Source organism: Thunnus albacares, chromosome 18, assembly GCF_914725855.1.
Source record: "Thunnus albacares chromosome 18, fThuAlb1.1, whole genome shotgun sequence".
Classification (NCBI taxonomy): Eukaryota; Metazoa; Chordata; class Actinopteri; order Scombriformes; family Scombridae; genus Thunnus; species Thunnus albacares.
Genome location: NC_058123.1, coordinates 23,685,111 through 23,704,965, shown reverse-complemented (window position 1 = coordinate 23,704,965; position 19,855 = coordinate 23,685,111). Strand labels below are relative to the sequence as shown.

The 19,855-nt window shown below is 40.8% G+C and overlaps 1 protein-coding gene across 1 annotated transcript; it reads right to left on the bottom strand.

Moving 5' to 3' along the window:
- Window positions 1-2,925: 2,925 nt before the first annotated feature.
- On the bottom strand, window positions 2,926-10,313 carry barhl1b (BarH-like homeobox 1b). Its single transcript, XM_044332721.1, has 3 exons — window positions 9,010-10,313; window positions 6,164-6,386; window positions 2,926-4,739 (listed from the first exon to the last, which is right to left on the bottom strand). The coding sequence occupies exons 1-3, from the start codon at window positions 9,458-9,460 to the stop codon at window positions 4,436-4,438; spliced, it is 978 nt and encodes a 325-aa protein (XP_044188656.1). The 5' UTR covers window positions 9,461-10,313; the 3' UTR covers window positions 2,926-4,435.
- Window positions 10,314-19,855: the final 9,542 nt, after the last annotated feature.

The window sequence follows — 19,855 nt, the reverse complement described above, 5'->3', positions numbered from 1 at the left end:
ATTTTGAAACGCTTCTGTGTGCCATTATGGCTTCCAAAATGCCCTACATCCATGTGAGATATAGAGGATATAGGCATGTGGGAATAAATTGATATAATTTTCTTCTCTGACTAACTGTCCATATAAAGGCGCAGTTCGCGTATGCACGAAAGCTGTAAATAGTTCTTCGTTTATGGCTATTGTTGGACTAAAACGGCAAAATAGGCCATGCGTTTCTTGAGGATTTTAATTGATCTATTTTTTATCTTCCCCCGCGGATTTTTTTAAACAAAACGCCGACAGTGTGTTGAAACAATCTTAATGCAAGCTGCAGATTTGCCTCATTGGCGCACTGAAAGAAATGAAAGGAAATTTAAAAGCTTTCACACCAAGAGCACAATGCAAATTACGCTTTGATTCTCTCTTAATTTCATCAAAAGGTTGTTTTTTTTTTGTTTAGTTTTTTTTTTTTTTAATTATTATTATTATTATTAGGAGTCCATGGGATTAAGCAGAGTCACTGATCCTCTGGGTCTATAAGCCTTTTTTTCTTTCTTTTTTTTTTTTTTTTTTTTTTTTTTTTGTCTGTCGGGAGCTCAACGAGACTCCATCCGCACTTCATTAACCCTGAGCTGGGGACAATCCACGGTAAGAGCCGAGGGATTTACAACCAGCCTTTCACATGCAAAGAAAAGAGAAAAAAAAATCTCCGAGTCATCCAACAAGACACACGGGGCTTTTTCTTATATAATCAGCTGTGCACTTTGCAAGAATAACCCCCTTTTGATAAAAAAAAAAAGGGTCGTCGTTATCTGAATCGGTCACGGATCCTCATGATGGGACTATAATGATCTTTTGGCAAGTTGGGAGGTGCCTGATTTTTCCCCCCTTGTTCACTTTCCCAGTCGTCAGAACCCGGCGGCTCGGCTCACTGTATTTTTAATGCAATTTTACGCATCATAAACGCGCCAGTTATCAGGCCGTCAGTCTGATGTTTCACGGCGCGGTCAGCCACTAAGTGGAGGCCCCAGATAACAGGTGCCATGCGTGGATGACAGCAGGGGGAGCTGGCTATCAAACCCATTATCGACTTTCAATTAAAACCTATTAAAGTCTTTTGTCTAATCGTTAACATCCTACACGCCAAGTCTTGTCCGTCAGCCTGAACTCCTTTAACCCCCAACGCGCCACGGCCGGATAACTTGGGTCCACACGCAGACTTTGGAGGGGGGGGGGAGAGCGAGGTTGGTGCTTGGGTGGTTGGGTGAAATTTGTATGGAGGAGGGAGGGGGTGGTGGTTGGTGGAGCCGCTGACCAGCTGTCCCCACGCTGATCCCCGGTCTGCAGTCAGCTCCAGCCCGGTCACCAGCTGTTGGAGCCGTTTGGCAGAGGAGCGCACATCCAGCACCCTCAAGGAAAAGAAGGATGGAAACAATCAATTTCCAAATGGGATCATTTAGGGCACTTAAACAATTGCGCATATAACATTAATATTTTATCTCCTGCATTGTTTATGGAAAACGAACTGGAGTTGCTGCTGTTAATTTAGGAAAGTGGGAATAGTTAAAAAGGGAGGGGGGGAGGAGGAGGGGTGGTGGACAGGACAGGGACTCCATTTTTGGACAGAACACCTCTCTGCTTTGTTGGCCCGTCTCATAAGATATTAGCTGGAATTGATCTTTGATTGCACTTTTGAGCGTGTGTGCGTGTGTGTGTGTGTGTGTGTGTGTGTGTGTGTGTGTGTGTGTGAGAGAGAGAGAGAGAGAGAGAGAGAGAGAGAGATTTCAGGGTAATGGTGGTGTTGGGGTGATGGGGGGGGGCTATTGTCTTGTCGTGCGTGTGTTACGCATGCGCGCTGGCTTTTTTCTCTCAATTCCCAATCAAACTTTTTCCTCAGCACCTTGCAATCAAAACTGTTCACACATTTATTCCTTCAACAAGACAAAAAATAAAACGACCTAAAGTTTAAAGTCTAATTAAGGCAAATATTTCTGCAATCAACACAGAATCTCATGAACATTTTGTCCAATCTGAACTGAGTCGTAAAAAAAAAAAAAAAAATCTTTCTGCAAATCTCACACTCTTCTTGTGAAAAGGTTAAGAAAGCACTCTGCTCCACTGGTGACACTCTTGTTAACTTTTTTTTTAACGCCTTCATCTCAACGTTAAACAAATTAAATCAATAACACCAAACCAAACAGAGGAGGGAAAAGTCGTTTGACAGACACGCTCAAATTCACTCAAACACGTTTTTCCTCTAATAGAAACCCGCGAGCCCCTAAAATTGTGTTTATTTTTGAGCTGCTTCCAGAAAAGTGGAGTTGTTTAATTAAAGCTGCACCACCCATCTTCCCCCCAATCTTTGCTCATTGACTCTGACATGTGTTCATATCACTTTATGATAAAAAAACGAGTCAAAATACGTCGACATTGGCCAGACAAGCCGTCTCTCTCCAAAAACATATAAAGCAGACCTCCACGTGAATACTCTAAATGGATTTTTCTCTCTTTGATATGAGAATTTGATTGTTTTTGTCATTTTCATCTTTTGATCAGATGGTATCAACCCAGAGTGTCAAAAGGTCACATTTTCTACATTTTTTCACTAAATGTTTTTGCTTTTTGTGTCGAAATGATCTGAAACGAAGGATATTTGTTTTTTAAAAAAACAGGCTGTTATCTTCAGGCACTTGTTTGATTGAAATAAGTTGTATAAAGACCATGCATTATGTACACCGCCATGTCAACAAACAGGTTTTATCACAATGATCGCATGCGCTGCAGGGCTATTGGCTGCATTAAACAGGTGTTGTTTTGTCACTTCTTGTAGATTTGAATTGGAGAATATAAATTTTCAGAAAACAAGTCCACATGTTGAATCCTGCTGACATGACATTTCCTTTTCCACACATACAGCTCAAGCAGGCACGTGATTAAATGAAAGACTTTTATTTCCACATTTATAAAAGTAATTCTCTTTTACATCAAATCCCCCCTTTTCTGTCCAACTTCTGCTGTGAATTTCACCAAAAAATGAACTTCACAAAACGGGGAGAGAGTTGAGGAAGCTAGAGGAACGAAAAAAAAAAAATCAAATAAAAATCATATAAATAAAAAAACGATCCAGGAAATATTACGAGAACCACTCCACAAGTTTGATATCTGCAATATACATTTTCACCAAAGGAGAGTATAACAATTAAGGGTTATCACGGCTTCATATGAAATAACATAAGTAATGCACAACGTCTCTTCAAATACATCTATAGCAAATCAACAGGCGGTTACACCTGAACGTGGACCCGAGTCCAATCGGTTTGTTTATCGAAAAATAAAAATAAAAATCAATTCAAACATTGCTGAGGTGATTGATTCCCCCGTTTCTTCCTCTGCAGGGATAAAACTGCTTTTTTTATAAATTACTTGACATTTTTTTTATCTCGCTAAAACTTCAACTAAGAACAGGAAAAAGACTTTTTTTTATATAGATTTATTTCTTTGCGTAACTCTGGTGTTTGTGCCTACATGTGGGTCCAGGCATCCTTTCTCAGACAATATGTTTTGTTTTTTGTTTTTTTTTTGTTTTTTTTCATTTTTATTCTGACTCGTACGCCTGTATAGTTTCTGATGGCTAATCTAGCCTATTATGTTAAACTGGATCACCGTGGTCTGAAAAAGACACACTAATAGATCAAACAAACAAACAAAAAAAAGTTTCTTTTTAAAATCAGTCTCTTTCGAATAAAAGGGAAAATATTCTTATTTACAGGTTTATGAATGCTGATCATCTTCACGTGTAAAGAAAAATCAATAATTTACAAGGAAAAAAAAAGAGAAAATATTTAGTAATTGTTCCTTTGGATCCTCTAACTACATTATATTCAAATTACATGGAAGGATGTTCATGTCCGCCTTTGCCCATATCCAGGAATATGTGATAATAATAATAATAATAATAATAATAATAATAATAATAATAATAATAATAATAATAATAATAATAATGCCAATAGGGGGTCTGATTGGCTTTTAACTGTAGGTCAAAGTGTCGCCAACAATTGTATATGTTGTTGGGGAAACAGTGAAAATACTGAAACTGGAATCAAATAAATACATAACTTAGATGCTTTGATTCGTATTGAAAAATAAATAAATAATAAATAAATAAAGCTCATGTCCCCCCCCCACCCCCCCTCAAAAAAAAGAGGAAAAGAAGAACAATCCTTCCACTCAGACAGTTCGCGTTTCAGTCACAGAGCTCCGTCCATCATACCGGTTCTCTCGCACCATATAAAGGCCTTGAACCGTTTTTTTTTTTTCTTTTTCTCTTGTTCGTCATATTTTTATTTCTGTCTGTTTTTTATCTCTTCTAATGAGTCCCAAGCTGCCAAGGTCGCGGCGTACAAAAAAAAAAAAAAAAAGAAAAAAAGAAAAAAAAAATTCTGCAGGGGCCGGCTCACCGCTGCTGAGCTGGCCGGGGAAGCACGCCGGACATAGGGGGTAGAGGAGGCGGGGGAGGCGGCGGCTCGCTTCCCCCCTGCAGACCATGCAGTAGGATCCGAGGAACCAGGGGTCTCTGCAGGGCCGGTGGGGGCGCCGAGGGACCCCTGTACAGGTAGAGGGCCGCTCCGGGGTCCAGGTTGGACACCAGGCTCTGTGGGTAGAAGTACGGGGATGGGAACATCCTCTGCAGGGCGGAGTAGTTTCCAGCTTCCGCCAGTAGCTCGAGTCCCACCGCGGTCTGCCTCTTCCACTTTGTCCTGAAAGAGAAAAAAAAAGACAGAAAAAAAGACAGTTTTAGCCTTTAGCATGTGCATATCTATGAATACATGTAGTATTAGTGAGTTTGTTTGAATTTGACACGCACCAAAATAACTCCCATCTGTTTACCTGAGGTCCAATTAGAAGGCAGGAGTAGGCTACATCTGTTTTTTTAATAACCAAAATCTCCAACCTGCCACTTGTATTCACACCCAAGGATGTCTGTTAGATTGCCAGTATGCAGGTGAATAATTCATAATAAAGATAATTGAGTAGATATAGCGGTTTGTTTGAATTATTGATATGCACACATGCAACGATGCATTATTCATACCCCAAAGTGTTGTGTTTTTATATTTATTTATGTCATTTAGTTGCCTGAGAGGCGAAGCTGTAGATAAATAAATGCTGAAGTTAATTCGAGCGAAAACTGCAGAGAACACGTTTTTATGTTACGTTTTTATGAGCATGTTTTTACATTTGACGGAGACGGTTTCTTTTACTGCTGCTTGAAGTTTCATTTCCTTTAAAGCAGCCTCCTGAAAACAAAGTTCACACCTAGTTTTCAGACTCTTTGCAGTTTGATTATATGTGACTTTACTTTTTTCGAAGATCATGTCCGATTAATTTTGTTGCATGAAGATGCTGAAAAACTCCGGGCTGACATGCGTCCATCCTATAATGCCTGAGGTTTGTATTGATAGAAAAAAAATGTGTCTCCATCATCTTATAATAGAGAGCTAAAAGCCAAAGTAGAACTCAAGGTGCCAAAACACTAAATAATAATAATAATAGCCTTATAATACTGAAGAAAATCACAATTTGGTGACGTGTCTCTGATAGCTAATAAATTTATTGTCTGTCAGGCAATAATTGCTCCTGGTGAATTTGCTGAATCTGTGTCATTTTAAAGTCAAAGGCAGCTGGAGCTTAAATAATTGAAAATTTGATGATGCTGATTATTCATCATTCGTCATTTTTTCTTTCTCAAATGTGAATACTTGGTGTTTTTCTTAGTCCTGATGCTGAATCGCTGTTAGTTTTGGACTGTTGGTCGAACAAAACAAGAAACTTGAAGACGCCCTTCAGGCCCAAACTGTGATGGAGGCTTTGCCACAATTTTCTGACATTTTATGGACCAAACAGTTAATTAATTTAAGGAGAAAATAATCAGCAGATGAATCGATAAACACAATGAGTCGCTGTCCTAGTGGCAGTTACTGATGTGCAGTCAAGTCATGCCAACTTAGGGTGATGGTGAAGGGAAAACATGGCGTCCCTGGGTCCTTGTGTCTATAGCCTCTTTATATGAGCCAACCGTGAGAAATCAGTTCCCCCCCCTCCCTCATCCTCTTCCTCCCCCCTCCTCCTCCCCTCCACCCTCCCTCCGGCCCTCTTGAAGAAGCAGCAGCAGGGTCTTTACCTCCGGTTCTGGTACCAGGTCTTGACCTGTGTGTCGGTGAGGTTGAGGGAGGCCGCCAGCTCCATGCGGTCCTGGACGCTCAGGTATTTCTGCCGCTCGAAGCTGCGCTCCAGCTGGGCCAGCTGGTGGTCCGTGAAGGCCGTCCGAGCTTTCCTGGGCTTTTTCAGCCGGACCTGAGGGCTGTCTCTACTGCTGGAGATCTCCCTGTCCCCCTCCTCTTTCACTGGAGGACAGAAACAGCGTCGAGAAGAAGAAGAAGACAAAATCAGGTGTGAATACGGAGCTAAGGCCTCTCACATACTGTGGAATATGTGCATCCATCTGTGTGTGGACGCAGCAGCGGAGACGTAAAGAAATGTGTAGCAGCATCACATTCTATCTGTATAAACTAAAATAAAATATAATCAGAAATGGTCAATTTTATGGCCGTATATAGAAATATGAAATGAACTCTAGATGGATCAAAACTAAACATAATCCTGATAACATTTAATGTCTTTTTTAAAATGGAAATCACTGCATGTCCTGTATGAGAGATGCTATAAATAAAGGCTTCACTGGCTGGTTGGTTGATTGATTACACAGATTTAAAATATAGTAATAGTAAAACAATTCACCCATCCCCACCCTCACCCCCCTCAAAAGACGTGATTAAGCCCAAGTTTGGAACTACATGCTGCGCTTAATTGGTTTTTAAATTAAACTTTATTAAATTTTATGCCAGCGTGAGAAAAGTGCGGGAAACCACAGAAATTAAAACCGGAAGTTTTATTATGACTTATATGAAATCAGTGGTGTGAACAACTAATTATTTGCTTTATTGTAATTTTATAGAAATTGATATTTATTGAAATTAATATTTACTGTTAAAATGTGTCTGTTTTTCCCAGGATGCTGGCTACTGTTTGTCTATATGACACTTTACTGCTGGGTGTGAAATCACGGCGTTACAGTCTGTGCCTATGGGCTATATGCAGCTATTTGATTTGCTCTTAAATTGTTATAAAAAGCTCTTCCAATATTCACACTTCCAATCTAATATTTTCCCCGTCAGTAGACCCGCAGCCTTTGTTCTTTTTCTGCGTGGTGTCATGTCAGGGCGAGCATTGATATACAATCCTCATAGTCAATTCTCTGAAAAAAAAAAGAAAGAAAGAAAAGAAAAAGGGGGGAGAAGCGAGCGAGTCGAGAGATCTTGGTAGTTGAATAGTTGAGTCGTCTCAAGAAGCACAATAATCCGCCTAATTGAGCCACAAGGGAAGGACGAGCCTTTCAACCGCGACCGGAGAAACTTCACAGGACCGTGGAAATGAGTGGAAATCAAGAGCCGGGCGGCCTTGCGCGGTTACAAATCTGATTAGCGCCGGGGACAAATTGCATCAAATCCCTGAAATATTATAGGGGAGGGCGGATTCGTGGAAATCAAAGCTACCGTACAGGCGCGCTGTGGGCCCCGCGGCTTCCTCAATCAATCAGCGCGTCGATGAGCATCTCCATCTGTGACACACGTGAGCGCGCGCACACACACACGCGCGCTCACACACGGAATTTGTTGAGCAAATTGATGACGTGACGCCGTATCAATAGCGTGCAAGAAAAGTGAAAACCTTTGAATCTATAAAACTAATTAAAAAAAACCAAAAATGATAAGTTGATAATAGTATTAATAATAATAGTAATGATAATAATAATTCTCAGATATGTGAAATGTTAGTTGTATATGTTCTCTTGTAGCCTAGCGGTGGACTTCTTTCCAGGCACTGCTTCATTAAACTGTCAATGGAGGTGACATGTGTGTTATGGCTGACATGATTGGAAACAGAGAGGCCCTTGATGGCATTTATCTGGAGGCGACCCTGTCATCTCTCCCATTCTTGCCTCCCTGACATCAACAGATGCTTTCAGGATCTTCTGCTAACGCGAAGCTGGAGACGCGACGCGCGTGCGGGCAGCCTTTGGTTTTTAATGTAATAATGAAATGAAAGTGAACTCATTAACCTGTCACCGTGCAGGGACACATGGCATGTTTCCACCACCGAGATGCAGCAGCAGAGCAGCGCGGGTTGATATTTTTTCCTCATTGATGACTTCCGGTGGCCTGCTACTAATGAACTGCAGTGTCAGGTTATTCATAAATAATCACTGTATGTGTGACTGTATGTTTCAGCCATTCACACATCATTCAAAATCCGAGTCAACAATTATTATTATTATTATTATTATTATTATTATTATTATTATTATTATTATTATTATTATTATTATTTTAATTATTACCAGTAAATGAGCACATGTTCCTATATTAAAGGACCTAAACACTTTAACTTAAGAGTATTACATTTACAAAACGACCTATTTTAATTATGTATATATTTCTTATGGTTTTTAAATTTTATATCATCACCCAGCACAGCAAAATGCTCAAAGTATATTTTGAATAGAAGTTTCATTTCAATTTTATTTGTTGTTCTTCCAACTTCACGTCCTGTTTTTCCACACTGCACCACAAATCCTGTAACAGACCTCTGTGTGACCTTTTTATTTTATTTCATTTATTATTAAATCATTGTTTAATGAGGTTTATCCGAATGAAAAATTAGTTTCAAAGACAGAAAAATAAACACCAAGACCAGACAAGCTGCAGCTGGACAGCATATACAAATATAGGCTGAAATATCAAATATATATTTTTTAAAAGTCATCTCAAAGGAAGCGAGAACTAGAATCAGTTTCACACTTTTTGTACTGGAGCTAAAAGTCCAGTATGAAACCATGAAGGCCAAATCAGTTTCATCTCCAGAGCAGAGCATCTCCTTCCTTGTGTGTGGGTAGTTTTCTATTCTTACCTTTATATTCACTGTCTGACGATGAGTTGCTGTGGATTTTCTCCATAAAGTCGTCCGCTATCTTCGAGGCCAGCCTCCCCGCCTCCTGAGTCGGCTGTCCATTGCTGGAGTAGGGTGCACATGCGGCCAGAGGCTTACAGTCCGCGAGAATATCTCGGATGAGGAAGGACGAGGTCACGGTCCTCTGCTGCGACCCCGCCGATATCTGCGCGTGCTGGAGGTGCGGCGGCAGGCCGACGCCGTGACCCTGCCTCTGGGCCACCTCCTCCACGCACTCCCTTCTCGGCGATGGGGGCGACGAGCAGCCGCTCTCCACGTCTGATCTCGGGCTGAACTCCAGAGGCGAGCGGCACTCCCCCACCAGGCTGTTCCCTTTGGACACCGGACTTCCAGGCCTGTGGGACAACAGCGAGTCGATGCCAAAACTGGACCCGTTGGCGGACGCCTCCATTGTCTTGATCGAGGCCTCCTCAAACTACCATTTGGTATTCAGGACAAGTTTTATTTTAGGGAGGAGGGGGGAAGAGGGGGGTTGTTTAAATGTCAGTTGATCCAGCCGAAGAGAAAGAACCCCCCTCCCCGCACCAACAAAAATGTTTTTGGATACGCTACAAATTAAGATAATTCATCCGCTATTTCCAGTTCCCCACTGGTTCTTGATAGATAAAATATCTCCAGGCTAAGTTGAGTTACAGCAATCGTCCACGCATCCGATTTTCGATTTTTTTTTTGTCAAGTCTAAAGAGATGAGTCCTCCTGAAATCGATGCAGCCGCTGGACTGTCTTCGGGAGATTCTTTTTGCTTCCTTCAGGATCAACTCCTTCTGTTCTGAGTTCAGAAACCTCGCCGAGAAGATGTACCACTTATTGCTCAAATTATTTCACCTGCAGGACAGGAAAAGACGCAGAAATAAATACTATTTCTGGATCTTTTTGGGGAGCAGCAGCAGCAGCGCGCCGATGCGTGCGTTTCAGCACCATGGACAGGTAGCTGCAGCCGCGTCAGACCTGAGAGATCACCGGAGGGAAAATTTCAGGGCAGCTCGTCATGTGTCCACACAGTCGACAGAGGAAAACTGTGCGCATTCTTTCAAACAGAACAACAAAACCTCAAAAACACGAAGGAGAGAGTGCGGAGAGTCCGAGAGCTGCAGCAGCAAAAGAGGAAGAAGGAAGAAGCGGAAGACGCGGGACGATGCGATGCGCGCCGCGGAAGCGAAAAAAAGAAGAGGTAAACTGGGTTAAATAGTCACAACTGGCAAGTAAAAGGACGAGATGTGATGGGGGTGGGAGGGAATCCCAAAAAATTGAACTTGAGGAAAAGTCAGGAGCTAGGTTTTAAGAGCGACTCGTCCACGTGAGTCCCCTGTGACAAGCCTTCATTGGCTGAGGGGAGCTGGAAGTGGACCTCCCTACACGCCCACTCACTCTGCCTCCCACCCTCCCTCCCTCTCCCATCCTCTCCTCGCCTCCCTGGCTCATCCTCACTTTGATAAAAGAGACACTGAATTCATCAGGAGACTCAGATCCAACTGTTTACAGGCAATTTTCACACTGTTTGCTTTCATTACATCATTGATGAGGCTTATAATGGGGTTATTATGTGGAGCAGGCAGCTCGGTGTTTTTCTTCTCGACTCCCTTTCTTGCACTGGGTTTGTTTCCCACCTCCACACCTCCTCTTCCTCCAGATTTTTCCACATTTTAATTTTTATTATCATCACTAATTTTTTTAAATTTTATTTTGTATTACTAATTTATCAGATTTAACATTGTTTGCAGGTGTCAATGTTTTGACATTGCGAAGTCCATTGAGAATTATTAGGAAAAACATGTGTTTTATTTATTTTTAATCTCTCCTACTGGGTGGTTGTGATTGTATTGTTAGAAATATCTTTTTTATTTGTTACAGGCCTATTAATATTATTTTTATATCATGATTATAACTATTTCACTCTTGCATTTTAATTTGTAGTTGTTAGACATTATTGCTTTTGTGTATTTTTTTATAGTTTGAGTTGAAAATTTCTTCTTTCAAAATCCCCAAACGACATTTACAGATACATGATGGCCACCGTGCCAAGATGTTTTTTTAGGTCTTCCAAATAAGAATAATAAAAATAATAATAACAAATGTTTTGTAATTGAACAGGAACAAAGTCTCGCCGTTGAGCAGTCATCATTTACTGCATAATGACTATCTAATAGTCTCTGCTACACAATAGTCCGAGCAGCGTGACGCAAAACTTCAAGGCGCGTGAAATGCTTTTGTGCGCACTTTTCACCTTAACACGCGTGAAATACCATTGTGTGCACTTTTAGCTCCATACTGCACAACAGTTTGCCCCGCGCGACGGCCTCGACAGCCCCTAATAATCTAACTAACCCCCCTCCCATCATCACCGACACCTCCTCCTCCCCCTCCTCCTCCTCCTCCTCCTCCTCCACCACCACCCCATGTGACCACCAGATTGGAGGCGCGCGTCGGTCTCAGACACCGGCAGGTTAGTGAATCCGCTCCCCGCTCCCATGGGGTCCCATCACGGCTGCAAGCTGTCACATATGAGGCGGGGACAACACAGATATAAGGCAACACACACCCACCCTGACTTAGCTGTTTCTTTCTCCTCTGCTGGTGCAAGAGAAGGAGCGGTGGTTTGATGCTTCCTCTCACTTTTTGTCGTCTTCTCTTTATTGTTAAAAAATATGCTGCGTGTCCTCAGGCTTCAGTAAATAAATAATAACGTGGTTAAACTATGACTACACCTTTGTGATCATCACCAGGCCTGTAAAACTTTAATTATCGGATTTGTTTCTTAAAACACCCCCAAAATCTTCATTTATATGATTTTTAATATGAACTGTTTATTACTCAAATGAATGTGAGTTTATGTCACAAATAGTATTTCAGTCTGTAGGTTAAACGTGGGTTAAGTGACTCTGTTATAAAACGTGGGAAAAATTAGATTTAATGGGTTTACATCTCTCTTTGCAGTCAAACCTTCTAGCAGGTTCATTTTGCAGGATTAAAAAGAAAAAAAACACCATTCTGTGGCACGCCTGCAGTGATTATATAAATTACATAGATAGGGCTGCAACTGAGGATTATTTTCATTATCAATTAAACTGTAGGGGTTTTTTGGATTAATTGTTTAGTCTATATTAATATGTGAAAAAAAGAGAAAAAAATCACTATCACAAGGTCTCTTAGCCTAAGGTAACATTTTCAAATTCCTTGCTTTTTTTTCCAACCAACAGTCCAAAACCCTAAAATATTTAATTTACAATTTTATAAAACAGATAAAAGCAGTAAATCCTCACACAGGAGAGGCTGAATGTTTGGCATTATTTCTTGTGAAATCACTTAAATGATTGATAATTTTGATTAATTGCAAAGTTTTTGAATCCTTTGACTGTGCAGCTAGGCAGATAGACTGTGTGTGCATGTGTGTGTGTGTGTGTGTGTGTGTGTGTGTGTGTGTGTGTGTGTGTGTGTGTGTGTGTGTATGTGTAATGATTTGGCCCATGCTCCTGCTGATTTTGGACAAGTGTCCTTCTGGTCAAGTGAAGCTTGATTTATTTATTTTTTCTCTTGTCCAGGAAGTAGTCTGAATTTGAGGGCTAGTGCAACTGTTACTGCAATGATCAAACACACACACACACACACACACACACACAAACACACACACACACACATACACACAAACTGATGTTATTGATCCATGTTAAAGAGAGGAAACAGGAATGATTTCAGGAAATGGTCAGTGCATGGTGAATTGCTGTCTGTCTTTACACCTCTCTTTCCATCGGTTTCTGGCTGATAGCTAAGTAATTCTTTATTATTGATCCACAACCCCACACCTTCCACTCAGATTTTTACAATAACAAAGTTTGAACCCTTGGGCCATTTGACTGAAGCAGAGACTGTTTTTTCTCCTGGCTGAGATGACAGTTGTACACTGTAATTCAATTATTTAAGTATTTAAAACCAATATGGATATTAATATTGACTCTTCTGATCAGGATCAGGCTACTGGTCTCCGTTCTTTGTACATGGATAATCCCCTCCCCCCCACCACCCCTTTCAAGTGTGTAGAAGAACTTATAATGGCTTTGCAAAAACATGAAAGGCCCTCTCTAGAGCCAGTGTTTGGTTTGTCTGTTCTGGGCTACTGTAGAAACATGGCGGTGCAACATGGCAGCTTCTGTGGAAAAGGACCCGCACCCTATGTAGATATAAAGGGCTCATTCTAAGGTAGCAAAAACACAGTGACTCTTAATTTCAGGTGATTATACACTTGTTAAAACATTAATATTATATTCCATTTCTGCCAAGTCTTTTCCACTAGATGCCAGTTAATTCTACATACTGCACCTTTAAATTTAATCTGGAACTGTTGTCATAGCAACAAGTCCTTAAACCCAAACCTGCTACAGTGCAGGCTTATTGTCAGTTAGCTGGATCCTGACCAAGACTTTTTAGGGTGAACCCCAACCATGACCTAATTTTCAAATACGAATGTCTCACTTTCTTTTTTTATAATGAAAAGAATATTGATATAATTATGATTTAAGATGAGAACATACAGGTTATTTATAAATCATTAGGATCTATTGGTGTAATGATCTCAATTTAATTTGTATAATAAGGAGTTACCTTTACTTATACATGATAAAATACACAACTAAATGAAAGTTTGTACACTAAAAAGGAATCAAACCAAAATGAGTTAGGGATAGGCCACTCCGAGCAAAAAGACATGAAGTCACTTAAAAGATTCTGACTTGCAAGAATAAAGCCAGAATATGACACTATATCACGTGTGTGAACACTAAAATGTATTAAATGATTAACTGCAGAACTCACTTTGCTGAAACATGTTTATGCAATTAAAGCCTCTCTTTTAGTTTAGATTTTAGTAAGGTTTAATTTTCATAGCAGGTTCAAGATTATCACTTTACAGTCTTTGTCACCTCCAATGAGGAGAACCATACCAATCATGCACCCAACATCACTCGCAATCTAACCACATTCACTGGTAATATATATCATTGTTTAACAGTGATGAAAGTGTGAAAACAGTAGAAACATTGTGGAGCACAATGTAGAACAAAATAACAGCAGTAACAATGCAGGAACACACATAAAACGAGGCTTATATTCATTAATCTATTACCCTGGTGCATTCTGGGAGGGATCCCAAAACACCTATCTCATTTAACTGCAATCACATGATCAGCACTCAGCCAATAATATGAATGCTGATCATGGTTTCAACTCTTTACTCATGATGCCCTCGATATTTAAAATACTGCATTCAAAGAACCAAATTAGCTTGATGAGAATTCATGGGAATATTTTAGTCTGATAACATGTTAGCCTGAATTACTCAAGCCAAATTTGAAGAACAGGGCCCTTGTCTTTGAATATTTGCAAAAAAATATCAATAATATAAAGCCTGAAACAAGAAAAAGTGGCAACAGATGCAGTTTCATCATAATAGCCCATACTGAACTGTCAGTGTTAATAATCTATCTGTGGACACGTGCTTTATTTTGTTTTTTTTCTCTCTCTCTCTGCATTATTGGAATCCTGTCCATAGGCTTTACTACTAATAATGCCTGCTGGGCCTCCTCAGCTTCCTGGGCTTTTGTGGGGGAAAAAAAAAAGAAAACATTGTGCTGCATTTTATTTACTTGCTCAATTGAGCATGCGTGTTAAATACACATCTAGATATGTTTTGTAAAAATGTGTGTCGCCTTTGAATAAACTTTGGCATCTCTATCGTTTTGGAACATCGAGTAAAGCTTGTCTTTCGAGGGGGATGTATGTAAAAAGATGACTCCTCTCAACAAACAAACAGCATTAAAAAAAAGGCAGAAAAAAAAAAAAAAGAAAAGGAAAAAGGCGCTTGCTCTGGAGCTGGTGCTGCACCCCGGACCAGTCAGGGATGCAAATGATGCACCTTAACGCCATCAGGTACTGAAGTTGACAGAAAATAATGAGAACCCGCTGAATCTTTTATAAGGTTAACACTCACATTTCCCAGTCAGCTGTCACACAAGAAAGAATTTAGCACATGCATGCGGGCGAAATAAACCTTCATCGTCTCATTAATGCTGACAGGGCCCTGGACCGCCAGCTCCCAGCGCCAGCACCGCCACAACCTTCGTTTTGTGTCGGTAATTTGCAGCGGAGACAGACCCCCTTCTCCTGGAGAGAAAGAGGAGAGGAGAGGAGGAGGAGGAGGAGGAGGAAAGGAAGAAGGAGGAGGGAGATATTACGGAGGAGAGCAAGAGTGAGAGAAAGAGGGGAACGGTAGAGGATCGTGGAGCGAGAGCAGAAGAAAAGAGGGAGGGAAGGTGGGCCTGGGGGGGAGGGTGGAAAGATGGCTAGCGCGCCAGGAGTCTGATTCTCCCCTAATTGGAAGCATTGGGCATTGTCAACGGAGGATTTTCAGCTGCTCACTGACAGGTAGAGCCATCAGAATGATAGCCCACTTGTCAGCGCAAAAGACCAATAAAAACAAACCACTTTTGATTTAATTGGAGGCCTAACCATGGTGTGTGTGTGTGTGTTGCCTGCAGGCCCAGGGCCACAGGGAGGTGGGAGGAGGTGTGAGGACGAGAGGGGGCATTTGTGTCTGTGTGTGTGAAGGAAATCATCACTCTAACCATCAATGTGCTCGCCCCACCTCCATCTTTGCCATCACTCCTCATCCTCGCTTTCATCTGGCGGCTCTTTGGGGGCGAGTGGTCACTGGCTTCCTGTGGCGAGAGGGTTTCAGGAGAGGCAGGTTTTGATTCTGTCCCAAGAGGCCTTCCCGAGCAGCAACATCAGAGCAACAACAGTTTCTCCCTCTTCCTTCCCCCTTTTTCTTCATCTTTTCCATCTTCTTCCTCCATCAACAGACTTGGGGGTTCTTGCCCACCTTTTCAAAACAGGATGAGCAATGCTTGACATTTCTTGCGCCCCTTTGTCGACTGAGACTTGCACGACCACAGAAAACAGTGAATCATAAACTTTTCTCTACAGGAGAGCAAATGTCACAGTGAGACGACTGTATCTGGAGAATGTTATTAAAATAACTGATGCTGAGGTGCAAATGGAGTGTACAGTAAAAATGACAAAAAAGCAGATTTGGTTTCAAGAGCAGTCAGTCAAATCTGAATCTGGTATCAAATTGATTCATCAGATTTGAATTGTTTCAATTTCTTTGTCGAATTTGTAGCCTCTCGTTTCTTACTGATTTCAAATGGGAGGGAAACTACTTCCTGTATTTACACCAGGAATGTCTACACCATTGCACTTGCAAAATTGAGGCAACACAGGCTGAGATATCCTGAAAGATATGGGTGAAACTCTAAAAACACTGGATCCTATATTTCCCATCAGGCAACTCTTTATTAGACCCTCCCTGCCTTCTAAACACCCTAAACATCACACTCCTAGTCTGTAACACAGATGTTCTGTTCAAAACTTTAAATTTCAAGCTCAAGCTGAGATGATCTTTTTAGCTTTGTGGCAACTGTTTGGGGAAGATTCTCTCCTATTTGCACAAAGTCAGCTCCATAAAGAAATGCTTTTCCCAGTTTGGTGTGGAAGAACTTGACTGGCCTGCACAGAGCTCTGACCTCAACCCTGTCCAACACCTTTGAGATGAATTAGAACACTAAATGTGAGCCAGACCTTATCACCCAACATCAGTAGCCATCTCACTAACGCTCTTGTGGATGAAAGGGAGCAAATCCCTGCAGCCTGGTTCCAAAATCTTGAGGAAAGTCTTCTCAGAAGAGTGGAGGCTGCAAGAGCAGCAGATTAATGTTCATGGTTTTTCAATGACATGTTCAACAATCATATATGGGTATAATGTTCAGGTATCCAGATACTTTTGGTCATTATCTACAGTAACTTAATGACTACCTGGATGTTTTATACATTGCTCTTTGCCAACTATCAACTCGTAAGTGTATCCAAAATAGAACAGACTACAGAAGCCTGATGGAGTCCTCTCTGATCTTGTGTGACTTGTTGACTGTCCACGTATGATTAAGATACCCATGGGGCCACTCACACCTTAGTCAATATTTGTATTAATGGTGTTTTAATGGATAGAGGTGTTAACCAAATGTGATTCTGAACAGGACTGCAACTACCAATTACTTTCATTATTGATTAATCTGCCAGTTAGTTCCACATTAATTGATTAATTGTTTAATCCATAAAATGTCTATCCTTGTTGTCTAAAATGACATCTTCAGATGTCTGGTTTTGTCCATCGAACAGTCCAGAACCCAAAGATACTCAGACAATGATATAAAACAGAGAAAAGCAGCAAATCCTCACATTTGAGAAGTTGTGACTGGAGAATGTTTTGCCTGAAAAGTGACTGAAACAATCAATTATCAAAACAGTTGCAGATTATTTCTCTTTTGATCAACTTATTGGTTAATCAACTAATTGTTTCAGCTCTAATTGTGAAATATCTTCATCCTTTTAATAAAACTACTTTGCTGATGGGGTCATGTCTTTTTGTTTAGTCAAATTTAGTCAAAGTTTGTTGGTTTGGAGAGTGAGCAAGGTTATTTCACGTTTTCTACAAAGCAGGTACTCTGCAGTTTGACTAGGGTGATTATGGTAATTGTACTTGTAGAAAAAACTCTGAACCTTCCCCACACCATCCCAAAACCACAAATAATTAATAGTTGTAATAATTAGGATGACTGAATTGGGTTCACAGACTAACGTGTGTGTATTTCATAATTGCAGGTCCACACATGGATCTGAATATGTGCCCACCTCATCCTGCACTGGCCCAGCTTGCATGCCCCTTGCAGCCAGTGTTTTATTATTCTTGACAGAGTTCAGCGAACACATCTGGTCAGAGGATAAGAGGGGATGGAGGGATGGTGCCAAGAGGCAGAGAGGTGAGTGAGGAGCCAATGGAGAGGGGGTGTGGGAAGGCGGAGGACGAGGACCTAAAAGCATCCATCATAACTGTCCCTCATGAGGAATGCCAGCTCCTTCAAACTAGGGACAACCCTACTTTCCCTGACCTTTGACCCCTTGGGCCTAAACTGTGAAGTCCATTAGATCCATCAGGAATGAGATGGAGGAGCTCTGGTTTTTTGATTTGTTAATTTAGTGTTTGTTGGTATTTTAGTTAAAGGTAGGGCTTCAACTTATTATTATTTTAATTACCAGAAGTAGCAGCAGAAGTAGCATGACATTAACATTGGTTTCCTCTAACCCTGACCACCATCTTTCCCTAACCTTAATGAAGAAACTTTCCTTTTTAACTATGGTGATGAACATTCATTGACCTTAAAGAAAAATTATATGAACACAAACTACAATTTTTATCCAACCCTAACAAAGTCATTTTTGTATCTAAACCTAGTCTAATCTTAGTGGCAGATCACACAACATAACACTTTTGAAGGTACTGGCAAATAAGGTTGTCCCACCAATATTGGGAAAAGCTTTTATGGGTAATTCAAGAAGTCATTTAGTTTGGATAGCCTGTAGGCCAGTATGATACATAATACTTTTCTCCATTCTTTACTTTGAGGAATATAAACACATTTTTACCTAATTTTAATTAACAGAATAAGCCAAACTTCTTAAATACTCCAACTTTTACTGTTTTCTTAGCAGAAACAAGAACTTTGCCTAAAAAATACAGACTAAATTGCAAAATAATGATTTTAATCAGGAAATACCTAATCAAAAAGTACACAAGACTAAGAATCCGGCCAAGCATTAGATGCAAACTTTTGTTACATGGGAACAGGGCTGACACTAATGATATGTTCTGAATTGATTCATCTGTTAAATGTTTTTTAGATAAAAATGGTGAGAATGCCCATCACAAATTACCAGTCTTCAGATTGCTTGTTTTGCCATAAGAAAAGCAGCAAAGTCTGACATTTGGGAAGCTAGCACCAGTGAATATTTTGCATTTTTGCTTGATAAATGACATTAATTGATTATCAAGGTTTTTACTGACTGACTAATCAGTTAATCAACTAACTTCAAACAACTGGTCCATTTTCTTTCTCTGAGGTAGACTGATTCTTATTCAACACTTATGGTGCATCTCAGCAGCCAAAGCAGTGCTAGATAACGGTCAGAGTTGTTTTCACCATGCAAGATGTCATAGTTCAATGTTAACCTGTCATGTAGACTCCCCCTGAGTGATGGTGTATTGGTGGTCTCACATTGGGCGGTGGGTCCCCTGCAGCTGCCACAGGGAGACACACTCAAGGTGGTGGGCAGTGTGGGGGTGGGGGGGGGTAAAGGGTCCAGGTTCACCCCCTACCCTCTACCCTGCCAGGGGATGCCAAGGCGGGCCGGGCCCCTGGCCTTCTCCCTCCATGTGGGGAGGTTACAACCATGAATCACATCGCCGCTGTCACTCGCACACACACCAACACTCACACACACATTAGCACAATATGCAAGTGTAATTGAATTGATGTTCGACAAGATGCTGCAGAAAATTGTTATAATACCTGAAGTCATGTCCTCCTCCAGGAGATGACAGCCTTGGCTGCTCTTTAGGGCTATAACTAACAATTTCCATCATCAAGTAATGTGTTGATTATTTTTGTGATACATCAGTTATTTGTTTAGTCTATAAAATGTCAGAAAATTGTTCCCAGAGCCCATGGTAACATCTTCAAATGTTTGTTTTGTTTGACTGACCCCAAAATATTTGATTTACAATGATATAAAACAGAGAAAAACAGAAAATCCTCACATTTGAGAAGCTGGAACTGAAGAATATTTGGCATTTGTGCTGGATCGACCAATGTTGTCAGTTCTACTCTTCTTTCTTCATTGT